Consider the following 18,070-nt stretch of genomic DNA (forward strand, 5'->3'; position numbering starts at 1 on the left):
TGCATTTGATATAGTGCCTTATAAGAACACAAGAAATGCTAGACGATAAAAGACCAAGGTCCACCTAGTTCGACTTCCACCTTCCTGGTAGTCGCGTGCACATATGTCCCGAACTCCCTATGGACTATACCCCCCATAATGTTGTTTCCTAAAAGAAAACTATCTAATCCGTGTTTGAAAAAATCAACACTACCTGCTTCAACCATCTCCCGCGGAAGCTTGTTCCACAGACTCACTATTCGCTCACTGAAAAATTTGTTCTGCAACATCCTTGAGTTCTCTTTCCAGATCAGATAGATTACACGTCTCCTCCTTGGTAAATCCCGATACAAAAAACTTATTTAGCACTACTGCAGCCTGTGCAGCCGAGACCCATCTTCAGTGGCCCTATTACATATCTTGTTTTTCTTTTACTCAGAATGAAACTAAAAACTGTTTTGTTATCATCCTTCACATCTCGTGCCATGTTCAATTCAAAGCTTTTCTTTGCCATTCTGATGCGTTTCCTGTAGTTCTGGCATGTGTTCTGACATTGAATTTAACTTAATTCTGACTTATCATGTCTTCGAGATTTCTCAAAGCGCTTCACAGGACATACTGTAAAGTGAATTGACCATAGTTGTGGGAGAAACACGGCAGCCATTTGCGCACAGCAGTGTTCCACAAACAGTCGTAGATTGAAGTGACCAAAAGTTTATTATTATGTTTTTTTTGAAGGAATTATTACCCCCGGAAAGGCGATCCGCCATTTGACTAACAACCGGGTTCCTACTTACTGCTGGGTAAACAGAAGCGTGTGTGTGTTGAGTAAGGAAACTTGCCCAATGTTTCACCCTGCCCGGGAATCGAAGACAGGTGCTCTCGCTTGCGAGGCGAGCGCTCTAACCACTGAGCTGCAGGACGTTCTGTATCCATACATGCATCAATACATTCAATAAATGCAGACAACATGAGTTAAGTGGTTGCGACAAGCTAAGACGCGGTCAAGTTATCAGGACTTTATTGCAGTTGAACCGAGCGGCCTGTTTCCATGTGGATCGCTATGTAACTTCTATGTACTTCATTTTCTTTATTTGTTTTCCTCCCACATCCCACCTTCGTCCCCCCGCCACCCCACCCCACCCCCCACCACCCGCACGAGTTGATCTCAGAGAAGAAAAGGAGACGAACCACAATCGTCCACGTTCTCGTCTGAACTGTCCGGACAGTCAGCCTCCCCGTTGCAGAACAGCTTGGTCTCGATACACTTGTTCCCGTTGCTGCACTGTCGATATCCCTCTGAGCAGTTACCTTCAGCACGTGAGAAATGCAAGGATTAATATTATTCCTGGATAAGAGCTCACTTTCTCCAGTTGAAACTTAGCCAGACCATGGCTCTCCTGCTTGGCTCCAGTCAGCGCCTCCATACCTCGGGCGCTGACGGGAGCCTCCGTGGATGACCTCTGCACCTCGCGGAGCCAATATGAAACCTCGGCGTCCCGTTCGATCCTCAACTGTCCTTCATCCCCCACATCTGTGCCATGACCCACTCCGACTTTCTCCACCGCCACAATACTGTCTGCTCGGCTCGGCCACTGTCTAACACGGCAGGCCGCCAAGACCCTCATACACACATTCATACCATCTCCACAACGCCTCCCTCCGTGGGCTGCAGTTTATCCAGAAGTCTGTAGACCGTGTCCTCTCCCGCACGAGGCTCCGCAATCCTAACACCTCCATCCTCGCCCGACTCCACTGGCTTCCCATCACCCAGTGGATACAGTTCAAGATCCTGGTCCTCACCTTCAAACCCTTCCACGGCCTTGGTCCTCCTTACCTCCTAAACCCCTACCATCCTGTCTGCTCACTCTGCTCAGTGGGCTATGGTCGTGCTTTACGTTCCTTGCCTTGCCAGCCCCACCATTGGCGGGTGGGCCTTCAGCCTCTCTGCCCCAACCCTCTGGAACTCCATCTCACCACCTCTTCCCCTCCCTTACCTCCTTCAAAACCCATCTCAAGACCCTCCACTTCGACTGTGCTTTGGTCACACTACTAACCCTGCCCTTCCCGCCCTCCACCCCTCCTGATCTCAACCACCAGCTCGGGTGCGGATCCCTGACTGTCCAGCGCCTTGGGACGTCCTCCTGACATGAAAGGCGCTGTGTAAATGTCATTTGTTGTTTTTTATTATTATTGAAGAAAATAGGACTGGAGGTTGAGAAGTTTATTCCAAGGAAAATTATAGAATGCTTTGTGAGTTGTATAAACACAGCCAGCATTTACTGGCTCATAATAGTACTATTATTAGTACTAATAATACTAATCATTGCGTCTCAAAGCGCTTCACAGAATATAATGTAAAGCGGAGTGACTGTACATTTGTGGGCAAAACGTGGCAGCCAATTGCACGCAGCAATGTCCCACAAACAGCTGTGGATTGAGTGACCAAACTTTTTTTATTAACCCTGGAAAGCGACCCGACATTTGAATAACAAACGGAACAGGATCCTACTCGGAGCAAAATAAACAGAGGCGCGTGTGTGGAGCAACAAGACCTGCCAAAGATTGTACCCCGGCCGGGAATCAAACCCAGGTCTTCTCGCTTGTGAGGCGAGCTCGCTAACTAATACACTGCACATTATCACTCGTGGCTTGGCGAATTTCCGAGAGTAGGAATCTCTCACCTGATATTGGAGTTGTCAGAATCTTGGTGCTCGGAGCTTGGGTCGTCCGTTCAGGTGCTGGTGAAATAAAATAAAAATAAAATAAATATAGGACAGAGGCAGAGATGAATGCCCGGTTGTAACACTGAAAATACTAACACAGCAACTGCTATCACATGTAGTTTCTTTTTGCCCAAGTATCATTTTTGCAGACACTAAGGTCCTTTCCACTACTATTTAACCGTGTGATTGTCAGCCAGTACACCGCGAGAAACTGCCTCCCATCTCTTTTTTAATTTAAGGGATCAGTGGAGTCTTGTAGCTCAGTGATTAGAGCACTCGCCTCGCAAGAGAGAGAGAGGACCTCGGGTCGATAGTGGGTTGATAGATATCTAAAGGATAGAGGGATTAAGGGATATGGGGATAGGGCGGGTAAATACAATTAGATTAGAAGATCAGCCATGATCTTATTAAATGGCTGGGCAGGTTCGAGGGGCCGAATGGCCTACTCCTGCTCCCACGTCTTATGGTCTTATGGTATTATGGACCTGGATTCGATTCCCGGGCAGGGTGAAACGCTGGGCAAGTTTCCTTACTCCACACACCACTCTTTACTTAGTAGTAAGTAGGAACCCGGTGGTTAGTCGATTGGCGGATTGCTTTTCCGGGGGTAATAATTCCTTCAAAATAAATAAAAATAAATTGGTCACTCAATCCACGACTGTCTGCGGGACGCTCCTGTGTGCAATTGGCTGCTGTGTTTGGCAATTCACTTTACAGTATATCCTGTGAAGCACTTTGAGACGTCTCGAAGAGGTGATAGGGCGCTGTATCATATGCAAGGATGATTATTATTATTACTATTATATGCATCTGAATTTCTTATCCAAAGGCAGCACCTCCAACAACCTCCCCACCCCCGCGTCCCCCACCATATTAGCGTCCCAGAGCGCTTGATAGTGGAGGAGCTTCACGCTGAGCCGGAGAGTGGCGGAAGGTGACCGTAGGCACGGTCAAAGAGGAAGGTCTTCAGACAATGGAACTAATACAAGTTCAATGGCCCAGAGTGAGGGCTTGAACCCACGGCTTTCTGACCCCGAGGTATGAGTCTACCAACTGCGCCAAGCTGTCAGTGGGCAAAAGTGCAGCTAAAGGTTGATCGAGTGGCTTGACCCCCCCCCACTCCACCACCCGCTGCCTCCGCTTAGCTGGCTCCGGCTTCCTGATTGTCCCTCGTGGCCTCCACTACGCCCCGAAGCTCTGGAATTCTTTCCCTCAGTCCCTCGGTCTTGTCCCCTCCCTCCCCACTTTCAAATCCCACCTTCCTTTTTGATGGTGTTTACGGTCACCTCTCCCCCTTTCTCTCTCTCTCTCTCTCTCTCCCTGGCTCGGGGTCAGACTCCGCCACTGTCAAGGGCTCTGGGACGCTACCCTGTGTGAAGGGTGCTACATAAATGCAAGTTGTTGTTGGCGCTGTACAGGAGCATCGCTCTGTTCCGTGGCTGTCTGCTAACACCCAGAGTTCTCCTTACGTTTGATATCGACGCTATTAACGTCAATTACGAAATTTCCCAGGATGCCTCCCTCGTTGGCCTCGATGCTGGACACCATCTCTTTGTGGACCTCCTCGTCCTGGACTAGGGCGGAAAACTGTAGGCTGAACCACACGTCCACACTCCCATTCCTGCAAAGCACGAGGTAAAAACACAGCTGGGACCACAACTCACATTGTTTATTCCCCTCCTTTACAGAAGAGTGTGAAGTAAGGAAACTTGCCTACTGACAACAACAAATGACACTTAAACAGGCCTTTTCACGTCAGGAGGACGTTCCCAAGGCGCTGGACAGTCAGAGATCCGCACTCGAGCTGGTGGTTGGGATCAAAAGGGGTGGAGGGCGGTGTGGGTCGGGGAAGGAGGGTAAGATCGAAGAGGAGAGTCTTGAGACTGGTCTTGAAGGAGGTATGGGTGGGGGCGAGGCGGAGAGCCTAAGGTTTCACCCTACCCGTGAATCAAACCTGGGTCCTATCGCTTGCGAGGCGAGCGCACTAAACACTGCGCCGTGGGACTCAAAAATGCAAAATTACTCTTGTATGGCGCCGCTTTTCACATTGGGAGGACCAACGTGAAAAGTCAGGGACTTGGACCCGAGCTGGGGGTTATGATCAGGGAGAGCGGAAAGCAGGGAGGGCAGGAAGTTGGCCAAAGGTTGGTCAGCAGGTCACAGAGCTAGGAAGGAGCAAGGCCATGGAGTAACGCCGTTTATTCCAAAATAATGTGGAAATCATAGATTCATAGAATTCATATACAGCACAGAAGGAGGCCATTCGGCCCATCGTGTCTGTACCGGCTCTTTGAAAAGAGCTTCCAAATCAATCCCACTCCCCCGCACTGTGCCTATAGCCCTGCAAACTTGCCCTCCCCAAATAATTATCTACTTCGCTCTTAAAAGTTGTTATCGAATCGGCTTCCACCGCCCTTTCAGGGAATGCATTCCAGATCCAAACAACTCACTGCGTGAAAACATTTATCCTCACCTCCCCTCTGTTTCTTTTAACAACTAATTTATATCGGTGTCCTCTGGTTACCAATCCACCCTACTAGTAGAAATTGTTTCTTCTTGTTCACCCTATCGAATCCCCTTATAATTTTGAAAACATTTTGAATCGATTCCGGGTCTCTCGCTTGCGAGGCGAGTGCTCTAACCACTGAGGTACAGAATTCCACAGATTGTCACGTTGTCGTAAGCAATTATCACTGACCTGAACTGCAGCACCTCACAACTTCTGTACTCTTCCGTCAGTCCACTCTGCGATAGGATGTTGTTTATCTACACAAAACCATCAATGCACTCTTAATTATGGTGGTAAATGCTCATTTTTCTGTGCCTCACGTTATTTTGATATGCATTTGACATAACGCTCTGTGAGACATCTCGCAGCACTTCACAGGAATCACTGTGAAGTGCAGTGACTGTGTATTTTGTAGGCGAATGAGCAATTTTATTTATGGGTGGAGGGTTCCTCCAATGTATGTCGCTATCTCCATCCACCAGTGTGTGTAATGTATCGCCCTCTGCTTGGTGGGCTCTGGCCTGCTTCACGTCTCCGGCCTTGCCCGTCCCACCATCGTCTGGCTGGCCTTCAGCCTCTCGGCCCCCACTCTCTGGAACTCCATCCCTCAATCCCTCCACCTCGCTCCCTCCATTGCCTCCTTCGAGACCCTCCTCTTCGACGTGCTTTCAATCACCCTCCAACCCCTACCCTTCCCGCCCTCCACCCCTCCTGATCCCAGCCACCAGCTCGGGTGCAGATCCTTGACCATCCAGCGCCTTGCGACGTCCTCCTGACGTGAAAGGCTTTGGGTAAATGTAATTTGCTGTGGTTGTTGTGTGTCTCTATCTGCATCCACTGTGTGTCTCTCTCTCTCTCTTCATCCACTGTGTCATAGAAACAGGATTAGGCCATTCAGGACCTCAAGCCTGTTGTGCCATTCTATAATATCATTACTGATCTGCACCTCAAGTCCAATTAACCGCCTTTGCCCCATATCCCTTGATACCCTGAACTAACAAATCCACCTCAGTCTTGATGATGTGAATGGATCCAGCCATAACCCACAGCCTTTTTGAGGAGAGAGAGAGTTGCAAGTTTCCTCGACCTTTTGGGTAAAAAACTGCCTCCTGATTTCACTCCTAAATGAGCTCTAATTTTAAGATGCTGGCCCCCTTGTTCTGGATTTCCCCACCAGGGGAAACAGTTTCTCTGTAGCTACCATATTGAATCCCTTTATTATTTTAAAATCCTCAATCAGATCACCCTTCAACCTTCTTAAACTCATGGGAATAGAGATCAAGTCTCTATCTCCATCCACTGTGTGTCTCTCCATCTCCATTCTCTTCCTCCACGCTTAGTATTTCAGTGGGCGGCTTATCCTAAAGTTCATCATATCTCCTAAATTTCCTCTTCATTTCCAATCACTTCTTGTATGGAATGGCTCAGTCCGAAACTAGTGCTTGTTCCCAGTTCCCAGCTGTGAAAGTGTGCCTTAAACACCCCCGTGATAATCAATAAATGGAACATGTTTATAAATACCATAATCTGGTCCCCATGGAACTAGTCGTGGAGTCCTGTAGCTCAGTGGTTAGAGCACTCGCTTTGCAAGTGAGAGACCTGAGTTCAATTCCAGGCAGAGGGCGAAACCTTGGGCAAGTTTCCTTACTCCACACAGAGCCTAATAATAATCCCTCCAAAACCAAAAACAATAATAAATTGGTCATTTTCAATCTACGACTGTTTGTGGGACATTGCTGTGCGCAATTGGCTGCCGCGTTCGCCCACAAATATACAGTCAATTCACTTTACAGTGTGTCCTGTGAAGCGCTTTGGGACGTCCTCCCGACGTGAAAAGCGCTATATCAAATGCAAGGATTATTATTATTATTATTATTATAGTCAAGACTTTTCAATTCGTAAAGTCTCCCGACACTCAAAAACGCTCGAGAAACACTATATAATATAATAATAATCCTTGCATTTGATATAACGCCTCATCTCGTCATTGATCTGCCTCAAAGTGCTTCACAGAATATACTGTGAAGTGGATTGACTGCGTATTTCGTGGGCGAAACGTAGCAGCCAATTGTGCATAGCAGCGTCCCACAAACAGTCGTGGATTTAGTTACCAATTGTTTTAAGGTGGGAGGGGGGAGAAAGTAATCCACAAATCGACTAACAACCTACTTACTGCTAGGGAAGCAAACAACCTACTTACTGGTAGAGGCGTGTGGAGGAAGGAAACTTGCCTCGCACGGGAATCGAACCCGGGTCCTTCCACTTGCGAGGCACTAAGGGAAACAATAGAAACAACTACAAATAATGTTCTAACTTACCCGGATGACAATGACGGGAGAGAGTACACTTACAAGAAAAATTCCTCCCTCCTACCTCACCGGCCCCCTGCTCACCCCTCACCTTCCCTTCACCCCCCCACCCCCACCCTCCCCTCTCACCCCTTCACCCCCCACCCCTCCCCTCTCACCCCTTCACCCCACCACCCCTCCCCTCTCACCCCTTCACCCCCACCTCCCCCCTCCCACCCACCATAACTTTAACCCAGGAGTCCCAATACTACATACCATCTTTTCAACATCACGAGCAAGATCTTTGAATTCATTGGATTGCTTGTCTTCCAATTCAATCTGATACGTTGCTCCTTGGGTTATCTTAAAGTTGCCTCCAGTCGAGTGTGAAGAGGTCTGGTTATCTGTTGATAAAGCAACGGCCCCAGACAATGACAACTTTCATTGTTACACTTTATATTGAAGGGAACGTCCCTTCGGGGACGGGAGCGAGCACTAAACGTTCCAATTCAGACAGAGGGAAATTCCTGAGTGTAGGTGGCACGCGTGTGTGGAACTCAGTACTGGGCGAGGTGCTCAAGCATGGGTTTCTTGCTTGGGTCAGGCTCCCCCGACTGACTTAAAACTCAACCCCTTGGTTTGTCGTGAATTTAACAGCCAGATGGTGGCAGTGTTTGTGTGGCTGTGGATATAGGTACAAATGTGTGCCCGGGTCTGAGTGTTTACGTGTTTCTGTATGTGTGTGCGTTCTGTGTGCGGGTATATGCATGACTATGTGTGCGCGTGTGTGTACTTGAATGTGTATACGTGGGCATATTGGCACTTGTACAGTTCAAGATTCACCTTCGTTCATCTTCGAGGCCCTCCATGGTCTTGCTCCTCCCTACCTCTGGGACCTCCTGAACCCCTACCATCCTGCTCGCTCCCTCCGATCAGCGGGCTCCGGCCTGCTTCACGTCCCCCGCCTTGCTCACCCCACTATTGGGGGTGGGCCTTCTGCCACTCTGCATCCACCCTCTGGAACTCCATCCCGCAGTTCCCCCCGACTCGCCCCCTTCCTTGCTCCTTCAAGACCCATCTCAAGACTCTCTTCTTCGACCGTGCTTCCGATCACCCTTCTTCCTCCCTTGCCCTCCACCCTCCCCGATCTCAACCCCCAGCTCGCGTACAAAACTCTGTCTGTCCAGCTCCTTGGGACGTCTTCCCGACATGAAAGACGCTAGACACATGTAATTTTGTTGTCATTGTATAGATATGTGATTGTTGTTCTTGCATATACAAGAAAAATAACAAAAGTATTTTTATAAAGCATCTTTCACGTAGGGAGGATGTCCCAAGTCGCTGGATAATCAGTGTTTCAGACCTGAGCTGGGGTTCATGATTGGGGAGGGTGGGGGGCAGAGGGGGAAGGAGCGACCGAAGGCATGGTTGAAGAGAAGGGTCTTGAGATGGGTCTTGAAGGAGGCGTGGAAGGGGTGAGCTGGAGGGACTATGGGATGGAGTTCCAGAGGGTGGGGTCAGAGTGGTTGAAGGCCCACCCGCCAATGGGCAGGCGAGAAGGAGGATGCTGAAGCCCGCTGAGCGGAGGGAGTGGGTAGGTTGGTAGAGGGTTTAGTGGTCGCAGAGGTAGGTGGGAGCACGGAGGGGTTTGAAGGTGAGGATCAGGATCTTGAACTGTATCCTCTGTGTGATGGGAAGCCAGTGGAGTAGGGTGAGGATGGGGGTGTGATAGGGTCACGGAGCCTGGTGCAGGAGAAGACACGGGCTGCAGAGTTCTGGATGATCTGCTGCCTATGGAGGGAGGAGTTGGGGATGCCGACAAGCAGAGAGTTTGTATAGTCAAGCCTCGATATTATGAATACATGTCTGAGGGTCTCGATTGCCTGCAGTGTGAGACAGAGAGTGAGCCGGGCGATGTTGTCGAAGTGGAAAAAAGCGGAGAGGGTCACGGCAAGGATGTGTGGTATGAAGGACAGTTGAGGGTCGAACAGGACACCGAGGTTCCTTATTGGCTCCATGAGATGTAGAGTGCGTCCATGGAGGGAGATGCTGTCACCCCCGAAGATATGGAGGCGCTGATAGGAGCCAAGTAGGAGAGCCTTGGTCTTGTTGATATTCAACTGCATGAAGTTAGCTCTCACCCAGGATTTGATGTCCGATAAAATAATAATAAATTGATATAATGGTAATAATAATCATTGCATTATATATAGCAACTTATCATGTCTTCGAGACATCTCAAAGCGCTTCACAAACTATACAGTGTAAAAGGCAAGGAGGTGGAAGGATTCCTGAAATGTGTGCAGGATAACTTTCTGGATCAATATGTTTCTAGCTCAACAAGGAAGGAAGCAGTGCTGGATCTAGTTCTGGGAAATGAAGTGGGGCAAATGGAATAGGTTTCAGTGGGAGAGCATCTGGACAACAGTGATCATAACATCATTAGGTTTGGAGTACTTATGGAAAAGGACAAGGAACAATCAAAGGTGAAGATACTCAACCGGAAGAGGCCTAATTTCAGTTAGTTATAAAGAGACCTAGCCAAGGTGGAAAGGAACGACTTGTATGTAACACAGCTAACCAGCAATGGGAAGCCTTCAAGGAGGAGATAGTTCGGGAACAAATGCATTCCTACAAAGGGGAAAGGCATCCAAACCTCCCTGGATGAATAAGGAAATTGGGATTAAAATAAAACAGAAACAGGAGGCTTATGATAAATGTCAGGTCCAAAATACAGAAGATAATCAAATAGAATATAAAAAGTACAGAGGAGAACTGAAAAAGGAAATAAGAGGGGCAAAGAGATTGAATGAGAAAAGATTGGCGGGTAATATAAAGAATAACAGGTTAGTCAAAGGTTGGGTGGGGCCAATTAGGCACCAAAGAGGAAATCTTGTGGAGGCAGAGGGCACGGCTGATGTACTGAATGAGTACTTTGCATCTGTCTTCACAAAAGAAGAGAATGCAGCCAATGCCACAGTATCAGAGGAGAGGGTAGAGAAATTGGATAAGAGTAAACTGAGAAGAGGTACTAAAAAGGTTGACGGTGCTCAAGGTAGATAAGTCACCCGGTCCAGGCGGGAAGCTTCCTAGGTTACTGAGGGAAGTAAGGCTGGAAATAATGGAGGCTCTGGCCACAATCTTTCAATCCTCCTTGGACACCAGGGTGGTGCCAGAGGACTGGAGGGTTGCAAATATCACTCCCTTTTACAAAAAGGAACAGAAAGATAAATTTGACTGCAGGCCAGTCAGCCTAACGTCAGTGGTGGGGAAACGTCTGGAGGCTATAATCCGGGACAAAATAAATTTTCACTGAGCAAAATATGGGTTAATAAAAGACAGCCAACACAGATTTGTTAAAGGCAAATCATGCCTCACCAGCCTGATAGGGTTTTTTGATGAAGTAACGGAGAGGGTGGATTAAGGTAGTGCAGTAGATGCAGTTTATATGGATTTTCAAAAGGCATTTGATAAACTGCTGCAGAAAAGACTTGTAAGCAAAATAGAAGCCCACGGGATGAAAGGGGCATTGGCAGCATGGATACAGAACTGGCTGGGAGAGAGAAATCAGACAGTAGTGGCGGACAGTTGTTTTTCTGACTGGAGGGAAGTGTGCAGTGGTGTCCCTCAGGGGTCGGTATTGGGACCACTGCTGTTTTTGATGTATGCAATTGACCTGGACTTGTGTTTAGGGAGTACAATTTCTAAGTTTGCAGATGATACAAAGCCAGGAAAAGCCAGTGAGGAGGATAGCAGCAGACTGCAAGAGGACATAGACCTGGTAAAATGGGCAGACACGTGGCAGATGGAATTTAATGTGGAGAAATGCGAAGTGATATATTTTGGGAGGAAGAATGAGGAGAGGCAATATAAGCTGATGGTACAATCTTAAAGGGGGTGAAGGGACAGAGAGACCTGGGGGTCATATCAGTAAATCTTTGAAGGTGGTAGGATAGGTAGATAAAGCTGTCAAAAATGCATACGGGATATTAGGCTTTATAAATAGGGGCATAGAATACAAAAGTCAGGAAGTTATGATGAACTTTATAAAACACTGGTTAGATCTCTTCTGGAGACTGTGTTCAGTTCCGGGCACCACTCCTTAGGAAAGCATTGGAGAGGGTGCGAAGGAGATTGACTAGGATGGTACCAGGAATGAGGGACTTCAGTTATCAGGAGAGGCGAGAGACGCTAGGATTATTCTGCTTGGAGCAGAGAAGGTTAAGAGGAGACTTAATAGAAGTTTTCAAAATTATGAGGGGATTCGATAGGGTGAACAAGGAGAAACTATTCCCACTGGCGGATAGGTTGGTAACCCAAGGACACCGATTTAAATTAGTTGTTAAAAGAAACAGAGGGGAGGTAGGGAGAAATTTTTTCACACAGCGAGTTGTTCGGATCTGGAATGCATTGCCTGAAAGGATGGTGGAAGCCGATGCGATAACAACTTTTAAGAGTGAAGTAAATAATTATTTGGGGAGGACAAGTTTGCAGGGCTATGGGGAGAGTGCGGGGGAGTGGGATTGATTTGTCCAGCTGTTTTAAGAGAGCCGGCATGGACATTATGTGCCTCCTTCTGTGCTGTATAATTCTATGATTCTATGGTTGAATATATACTTTATGTGTGTGTGTTTACATGGGTGTATCTGTGTAGGTAAAATTCCTCCCATTATTTCCACACTTTCACCCCATTAAGATACCTGCTATCTTCACTACCTGTGACAAACAGTAAGAAATGACTTTCCATTTAAAATATTAATTGTCCCTAATCTACATCATCACAATTCCACCCATCCCAATCCTGTGACATTTTTGGGTCAGCCATTTTTGGTAACACATGTGGAAACCCATTGCCATGTTTAACAGCATCCAGACCAGACTGAGAGTTCTGCCTGCAACAACAACAACAAAATGACATTTATAGAGCGCCTTTCACGTCGGGAGGACGTCCCAAAGCGCTGAACAGTCAGCTGTCGGGGCCTGAGCATGGGGGAGGGGTGGTGTAGGAGTGAGGGAAGGCAGAGAGGTGGGAGGAAGACCAAAGGCACGGTCGAAGAGAAGGGTCTTGAGACCGGCCTTGAAGGATGCGAGGGAGGAAGCGAGGGGAAGGGACCGTGGGATGGAGTTCCAGAGTGTGGGGGCAGAGAGGCTGAAAGCCCGACCACCGATGGTAGGGCGGGTCGGGCGGGATACATGGAGCAGCCCGGAGCCCCGATGAACGGAGGGAGTGGGCAGGTTGGTAGGGAGTCAGCAGGTCAGAGAGGTAGGAGGAGGCAAGGCCATGGGATGGCCTTAAAGGTGAGGACGAGGATCTTGAACTCGATCCTCTGGGGGATAAAGCGTCTTAGAGACGTCACAAAGCGCTTCACAGAATATACTGTAAAGTGTAGTGACTGTATATTTTGTGGGCAAAACGCCAGCTGCCAATTGCGCACAGCAGTGTTCCACTAACAGTCGCGAATTGAAGTGACCAAATTATTATTATTATTATTTTTGTTGGGAGGAATTATTACTAGTTAAAGAGAGGCGTGTGTGTGGAGTAAGGACACATACCCTGCCGCTAGCTCAAAGTCCCAATAGGGTGTTTGAACTCACAAACTTCTGACTCAGAGGCGAGAGCACTATCAACTGTGACAGGTTGTGGAATTAAGCCCCTCAGTGGGACTTTGAGCCCACAATGTTAGTCTGACACCAGTATTCTGGGGAGAAGTTGCTGTGTTATCAGACATGCGTCCTTGGGATGACGTGTTAAACCGAAATCCCAGCTTTCTGCTTAAGTTGAATTTACGGTTGGCTTTTCCAGAGGTAACAACCCTTCAAAAAAAAATAATAATCATTGGGTCACTCAATCCACCACTGTTTGTGGGACACTGTGCCACAGAGTTCCACAGTTCTCTGTTATCAGCCTCTGATTGAGGCAATCTCCCCAGCGCTACTGGTTCTAGTTTATTGCTGTGATTTTTGAAGCTTATGACCCCTTCGTTCTGAGCTCGAACACTCCGCACAAGGGAAGGGGTAACACGGAGTCGTGTGGCGTATTGGTAAGAGCACTTGCCTTGCAAGCGAGAGGACCTGCGTTCGATTCCCGAGCGGATCGAATCATTAGGCAAGTTTCCTTACACCACACGCCTCTGTTCCTACCAATAAATAGGAACCTGGTTGTTAGTCGATTGATGGATCGCTTTTTGGGGGTTAGTAATCCCACCAAAAAAAATAATAATAATAATTTGATCACTCAATCCACGACTGTTTGTGGCTCACTGCTGTTTGCTAAGTGAGTCCAGTCTAGACTATCTTGAACACAGAATCATAGAATATTACAGCACAGAAGGAGGCCATTCGGCCCATCGTGCCTTTGCCGGCTCTTTGGAAGAGAATCAGTTCCACTCCCCCACGCTCTTTCCCCATATCCTTGACATTTTTTTCCTTTTCGAGTCCCTATCCAATTCCTTTTTGAAAGTTATTGAATTTGTTTCCACCATCCTTTCAGGCAGTGTGTTTCCGACTGTAACAACCCTCCGTGTAAAAAAAAATGTCTACTCATCTCACGTCCCCTCTGGTTCTATTTGCAAATTATCTTAAATCTATGTCCATTTGGCGCCCATCCAAACCACCCATAGATCTCCTTTCAATTAATTCATGTCCCCACACAAACCCCTCCGCCCCCAACCCCCCCGCGCCCCCGAACTCTCTCCTCAAATCCCTCAACCTCTCCCTTTCCTGTCCCCTTTGCTCTCAAATCTCGCCTGAACACCTATCTCCTTGATGACCCTCTCCCCTCCTCCTCAGCTCAAGTTCCCGCTCGTTTGTAAAGTGCTTTGAAACGTTCTCTCAAGGCAGAAGGTGCTGCATAAAATGTATACTGTTGGTGTTATAGTAACAGTTTCAGTCAGGTGTACAATCATCACTACCAACAGCAACTTGCATTTATATAGTGCCCTTCACGCGGTGCAGCGACTGCGACTGTGACCATTAGTCCATTGACTATCCATCTTGGCCAGTCACTGGAGGTAGGGAGTCATCCCACTCAGCTCCTGTTAACCCTGCAAGCCAAAGCCCTAACAGCTAGAGTGTGGTCGTAGCTGGATGAGTAACGAGAAAGCTTGCCCGACAGCGATATCAATGGGAGGCTAGCCGGATAGATTCCAGCAGTTACCCCCAACGCACACTCTGGGCTCCCCCCAAGCCTTGGCTCTTGCCAACCTGCGCCTAACACAATCCGGAATGAGGTAAGCAGGACGCGTCGCTCCAGGGAGAGAGTGAGACTGAGAGAGAGAGAGAGAGAGAGAGTGCATTCCATTCCAACAACCTATCTCTGGGATTTCCATGTGTGGGTGGGAGCCGTGGAATTCTCAGGTTGGTTTGGAGACTCTTAAGCAACGGCGATGGGTTCCCGCGTGTGTCAGACACGTGGGTGTAACGCCCCTCTCTCCCATCCCCCCACCCGCAAAAAATTGCAACTTCTCAAAAGGTTCCTTCCACCGAGCTATCTCCCTATCAAATACACAACTGTCTCTCCCACACAATATACAGTTAATTCACTTGACGGTGTATCCTGCGAAGCATCTGAGACACCTCGAAGACCATAAGGCGTTGGCAGGAGCAAACGCAAGGATTATTATTGATAATACAATAAACTCACCGACTGACTGGGATTCGTGGATGGCGAGCCAGCTGACCGCGATCAAACCTGCGCAGACCACCAACAGGATGGCAAAGAGGCTGATGAGCATCAGCTCCAAGGAACTGAAGGCAGGTCTCCCCATCCTCCTGCCTTTACACATCCTGCCAACGTTCACCTCGGTACCTCCGCCTAAATCAAGCCCAGCTCAGCGGCCGCTGGTCGCTGTGGCATACTGTTGGTTTTATATAACCGCGGCTCAGGGAAATGAGTAACTTATACAGATTGACGTCCCCGTATTGCCACCAATCATGTCACGCCTGTGATTTATGGTGCTTCAGGAGGATTGAACTGCGGTTGATGGGAATGCGATCGTAAACGGGTTTGCTTACAAACATTCCGGCCGCTCCCCTTCGTGGTAATTTCCTTGTGAAGCGCTTTGAGACATTTGTGCCCTATAATAATAATAATAGTAATCCTTGGATTTGATATAGCCCTTTTCATTTCTTCGAGACGTCTCAAAGTGCTTCACAGAATATACTGTAAAGTGAATTGATTATATGTTTCTGGGAGAAAATTGGCAGCCAATTGCGCACAGCAGCGTCCCAAAAAACAGTCGTGGATTGAAGTGACCAATTTATTATTGTTTGTTTTTTTCTTGAGGGATTATTATCAGGTGTGTGTGTGGAGTAAGGAAACTTGCCCAAGGCTTCGCCCTCCCTGGAATCGAACCCAGGTCCTCTCGCTTGCGAGGCGAGCGCTCTAACCACCGAGTTACAGGACTCAACAAAGTCCTATAGTAGTTGAGGATAATCCTTGCATTTGGCACGGCGCCTTTCATGTCAGGAGGACGTCTCAAAGCGCTTTACGGGATTAGTGTGATGTGTAGTGACTGTGTATTTGTAGGCGAATGGTACAGACCAGCCCCATTGAGAGAAAATCCATTCTCCGTCTATCTCCAGGTCAACGACAACTGCCCTGTGTTCTGAATGAGGGTTTAAAGCCTTAGAGCACTCTTCCCTTCCCTGGGTTAGAGCAACAACAACTTACACTTGTATCACACCTCTCCCCTCACCTCCTTCAAACTCCATCTCAAGTCACGGACCTCTCGTCTCGCGAAGGAGAGGACCCGGGTTTGATTCCCGGTCGGGTCAGGGCAAAACCTTAGGCAAGTTTCCTTACTCCACACGCTTCTCTTTATCAAACAGTAAGTAGGAACACGGTAGTTAATTGATTAGCGGATCGCTCTCTGAGGATAATAATCGCTCTCAAAGAAATAATTCAGTCACTCAATCCACAACTGTTTGGGGGACTGCCGCGCTTCGCCCACAAAATACACAGTCAATTCACTTGACAGTATATTCTGTGAAGCGCTTTGAGACGTCTCGAAGACGTGATAGGGCGCTGTATCAAATGCAAGGATTATTGTTATCGATACTAATTTTTTAAAAATAACAGGTGAAATGGGGCTTTCTCATCCACTTTCATTGGGAATTCAAAACATTTTGTTTTACAATATCACTGTTTTTTTGTGCAATTAACGTGTGGGTTGAAACATACCTGGCACAAAGCAATTTAGCACTGGAAGCTAAATCTGGAAGCAGATAAACGGGCAAGCAATCAAATCATTAAAAGGAATTACAGAAAGACGGTATAGACAGAAAGGTTGAGAGGTTTTTTCTTATAAGAAAAGATTGGAAAAGCTGGGACTGTAACTTCTGGAACAGAGAAGGACGAGGTAAGACTTGATATGAGTTTTGGAGGAAGTAAACAGGGAGAAATTATTTCCGCTGGTCTATGAGTCACTTGCTTGAGGGCACAGATTTAAGGACATTACCAAAGGAGCAAAGCTGGAGGAAAAGGAGAATTGGTTTGTATTACAAGGAGGGTTGGTTGACTGGACGTGCGATGTGGTTGAGGCAGAATTTGTATTAGCTTTCGAAAGGGAATTGGATAAATACATCAAAACATAATTTACTTAAGATGTGGTTGTATTTTTTCCTAAATAGCCAATGCAGCCTCAACCGCGAGTTCAGCCTGTTAGAATCATAGAATTATACAGCACAAAAGGAGGCCATTCGGCCCACTGTGTCTGTGCCGGCTCTTTGAAAGAGCTGTCCAAATTAATCCCAATCCCCCGCTCTCCTGCAAATTTGTCCTCCTCAAATATCTACCTACTCCTCTACGGAAAGTTATTATTGAATCGGCTTCCCCCCAGTTTCAGGCAGTGCGTTCCAGATACGAACAACTCGCTGCGTGAAAACATTTCTCCTTCCCTCCCCTCTGGTGCTGTTTGCAACTATTTTAAATGAGTTCTATGAGGAACTGTTCGAGTTGTTATCAGCAGAGACATATGTTACAGGCTGTGCAGTGTAATGAACAGCTCTCACAAACATGAGCCAACAATTGCAACACAGATGGGGAGTTGGGCTAATGGGAAACAAACATGAAACAGCGACTGAGATAATAACAACAATAATAATCCTTGCCTTTGATGCAGCGCCTTATCACGTCTTCGAGACGTCTCAAAGCGCTTCACGGAATGCACCGTAAAGTGAATTGACTGTATATTTCGTGGGCGAAAGGCGGCAGCCAATTGCGCACATCAGCGTCCCAACAAGCAGTCGTGGATTGAGTGTCCAATTTATTATTATTTATTTTGAAGGAGTTATTACCCTTGGAAAAGAGATTCCTCCAATCGACTAACAACCGGGTTCCTAGTTACTGCTAAATAAACAGAGGCCTGTGTGGAGTAAGGAAACTTGCCAGGTCTCTCGCTTGCGAGGAACATGCTCTAACCACTGAGCTGCAGGACTCCACAAATGAGATGGCAGATGGAGGGTTCGGGGGGTGGGGGGGTGGTGGTGGTGGTTAGCTAATGACGGGGAAGGCAAGAAAGCAGGACACAGATGCCAGGACACAGATGGCGTCTTCTCTCGCCTCTGAG

The 18,070-nt window shown here is 47.6% G+C and overlaps 1 protein-coding gene across 1 annotated transcript in view; it reads right to left on the reverse strand.

The window, feature by feature from the left end:
• Positions 1-15,366, reverse strand: part of tmprss15 (transmembrane serine protease 15) — a 43,125-nt gene extending 27,759 nt beyond the window's left edge. Inside the window, exons 1-6 of the mRNA XM_007910303.2 lie at positions 15,145-15,366; positions 7,779-7,906; positions 5,404-5,471; positions 4,175-4,326; positions 2,664-2,720; positions 1,171-1,290 (exon numbers count right to left, since the gene is read on the reverse strand). Coding sequence (XP_007908494.2) covers positions 1,171-1,290; positions 2,664-2,720; positions 4,175-4,326; positions 5,404-5,471; positions 7,779-7,906; positions 15,145-15,286 — 667 coding nt within the window. The 5' untranslated portion in view covers positions 15,287-15,366. The remainder of the gene's footprint in view (positions 1-1,170; positions 1,291-2,663; positions 2,721-4,174; positions 4,327-5,403; positions 5,472-7,778; positions 7,907-15,144) is intronic.
• Between the last annotated feature and the right edge of the window lie 2,704 nt (positions 15,367-18,070).

The sequence above is a fragment of the Callorhinchus milii genome, unplaced genomic scaffold (genome assembly GCF_018977255.1).
Source record: "Callorhinchus milii isolate IMCB2004 unplaced genomic scaffold, IMCB_Cmil_1.0 Scaffold4, whole genome shotgun sequence".
Classification (NCBI taxonomy): domain Eukaryota; kingdom Metazoa; phylum Chordata; class Chondrichthyes; order Chimaeriformes; family Callorhinchidae; genus Callorhinchus; species Callorhinchus milii.